The sequence below is a fragment of the Crocodylus porosus genome, unplaced genomic scaffold, assembly GCF_001723895.1.
Source record: "Crocodylus porosus isolate Cpor-Errol unplaced genomic scaffold, CroPor_comp1, whole genome shotgun sequence".
In the NCBI taxonomy this organism is placed as follows: Eukaryota; Metazoa; Chordata; order Crocodylia; family Crocodylidae; genus Crocodylus; species Crocodylus porosus.
Genome location: NW_017728921.1, coordinates 12,909,450 through 12,912,025, shown reverse-complemented (window position 1 = coordinate 12,912,025; position 2,576 = coordinate 12,909,450). Strand labels below are relative to the sequence as shown.

The 2,576-nt window shown below is 44.6% G+C and overlaps 1 protein-coding gene across 3 annotated transcripts in view; it reads left to right on the top strand.

The window, feature by feature from the left end:
- PGAM5 (PGAM family member 5, mitochondrial serine/threonine protein phosphatase) overlaps positions 1–2,576 on the top strand; it is a 25,978-nt gene that overhangs the window by 11,434 nt on the left and 11,968 nt on the right. For 2 of the 3 annotated variants that reach the window (XM_019539014.1, XM_019539016.1), the window contains exon 6: positions 1,263–2,460. In XM_019539014.1, coding sequence (XP_019394559.1) covers positions 1,263–1,413 — 151 coding nt within the window. In that variant the 3' untranslated portion in view covers positions 1,414–2,460. Of the gene's footprint in view, positions 1–1,262; positions 2,461–2,576 lie in introns of those variants that run through there. The other variant, XM_019539015.1, reaches the window with a different exon arrangement.

Here is a 2,576-nt window from a genome sequence, read left to right as displayed (position 1 = left end):
ACACCCTCCACGGTGAGGGAGGGAGGGGAAGGTACTGCCCAGCCAAAGGAGGACGTGGGATGGAGTCATGGCTCTTTGGGTGGGGGGGGACACGCATGTGGCTTCTGCTGCTGCACACATCCTGGGAGGGCATGGGGGGTGGGGGCAATGTACCTCTGGATCTGTTCAAGGCAGGCTGGAGCTGGGACTATGCTAGACTCTTCTTGGCAGGGGCTGGGCCCAGGGTGAGCGGCAGCGGTGCTGGGAGGGGGCTATGGAAGTGGCTGCAGCCACCTTCCTTCTTGTCATAGCCCCCTGGAATGCCACTCCCAGTGCTGCTGCTGCCCGCCTGGCACAGCTCTGATTTAACATACAGCCATTTATCGGCCATATTACTGCCCACTTGAGGCTGATTTCTAACGCAGCCAATGTTTCTTTAGATCAGTACCTATCTGCTATTGGACCAATGTATCGGTGTGCTTCTACTTTTCATTGCAGTGCTAATAATTACTTGACAATGTCTGTTTTCACTCCTGGAATAAGCTAGAGTATTTTCCTGAAGTGTTCAGTGTGTGTGGTTTGTTTGGGTTTTTTTGTTTGGTTTGTTTGCTTTTTTTACTTCCAGTTTCCCAAAGTTCTCCGAATTTACTCTCTTTCCCCCCTCCTCCCACCTCTCTATAGCTCTTAACTCCAGGTCCTGACCTGACTGTGCCTGACCCTTTCCCTTTGTTCCCTCCTTGTCCTTTTTTGAGATCTAATTTAATAATAGCTCAACTTCAATACTGTGTGGTGATATCCTGTAGAAAACTCTTGTGCAATAGTCAGTTTTGACTCATGTTGACAATAAGTCTGAGATGAAGTAGTCCAAGTTATAGCTTTTCAAAAGCAGTTTTGTGAGTGCATGAGGGAGGAGAAGACAAAACTCCATTTGAAAAAAGTTAGACCTGCAAGTGTGTCTACCATTCAATACTTGCAGTACATGCTCCGGTTACAGTGGCACAGACTTCCCAGTAGGAGCTTGCATCTTCACTGCTATCGCTGATGCTAATTTAAATTTAAAATTCTTTTTGCTGTGGCCTTTCTTTCCTGTACCTTTCACTTCTAGGCATGGAGCTATAGTACCATGGCTCTAGGCAGGAGATTTTGCATGTAAACTGTTTGATGCACAGCTTTACTGGGGTAGATGTTTCCATCTAGCAGAGAAGAAAATGACCAGCTGCATGCTCATCTTCATATTTGGTTACAGATTAACTATACCTATTTTTTTGCCTCCCACCCAATAGAGCATTACAGTTCCCCCCAGAAGGCTGGCTTCGGATGTCCCTAAATAATGGCAGTATAACACACTTGGTGATCCGTCCTAATGGAAGAGTGGCACTTCGAACACTTGGTGACACAGGATTCATGCCTCCAGAGAAAATCACACGTACCTGAATTAGTATTATTGATGGCCATTCTGGAGCTACCTCTAGTCTCTGCACTAGTATGTTCAGCTACAGTACCACTAGATTTGTTTGTAATACCAGGTGTGATGCTGTTAAAATTGTATTCTAACTTCCTGCCTCCTTCACACATGCCATGCCTGCCTTTCAGTCTAGAAAAGAAGAAATTCCGTTTTATGTATGGAAGAGATAAAGTTGCTCACTTAAATCCAGCAACCTTGCTCTGAGCTATGAAGCATGGAAAGACTAAATAATTTTGTTCCCAGTACAACCAAGCATGCCAACTGCCTGGCTGTAAAGTGAAAGGTCCTTTTCCCTCTTTAACCAGAGCTTGGGTTTTTTCCAAGGACTTTGTTTTCCTTGCAGTAAGGAGCAAAATGTGCAGATCCTGCTGAGAGCATCCTCTATCACGCCAAGCTTGATATTGAAGACAAGCAAAGCTGCTTAACTCTTGCAGAAGACATGGATGATTTGTGTAGAAGTTCTGCTGTACAGATGTGAGTGGCTGTGCTTTCAGTGCTATAGAGGGATAGTTACACAACTCTTCTGCTTGCTGAAGTCTTGTACACATCAGTGTGCTTGGTGGTAGGTATATTTGAAAGAAGGATCTGCACTATGTTCACAGTGGAGCTTCAGTGCTGTATTAACTGCTGTCCAAGTTCAGCATTTTCCCCCTTCTCAGGAAGAAGTTATTTTAAATAATGTTTGTTTAAGCAACAGTCTCTTACACTGCTATTATCTCAAGTCAGCTTACTCTATGGAAGTGACTAGGGAACATATGTAATCTTCTGTAATAGTAGAAATGGAAGAAAAGGAAAGGGGAAGAACAAATAGTAATGTTTCAGGCTCTTTCTCCAGGCAGATGCTAGCTAGAGAAGACTAGCTAGGGGAGGGGAAGTGCTGAAGAGAAACTCATCCCTTCCCTCCCCTCCCCAGTAGATTTTATATAACTTTAGTTTTTTCCTTGCCTTTCACAGGCAGATTAACTGTGCTGGCAGAAGCCTCTTTCAGGGTAGGGAGGAACATCTGAAGGAGAGAGCAGCCGGTGACGAAGTTAAATCGCTGCTTGTCAATGGCAAGTTATCAAGGGATTATAGACACTCACACTCCAGAACCTTCTAGGGGAATATGTTCAGGCAAAAAGTTCATGTACTT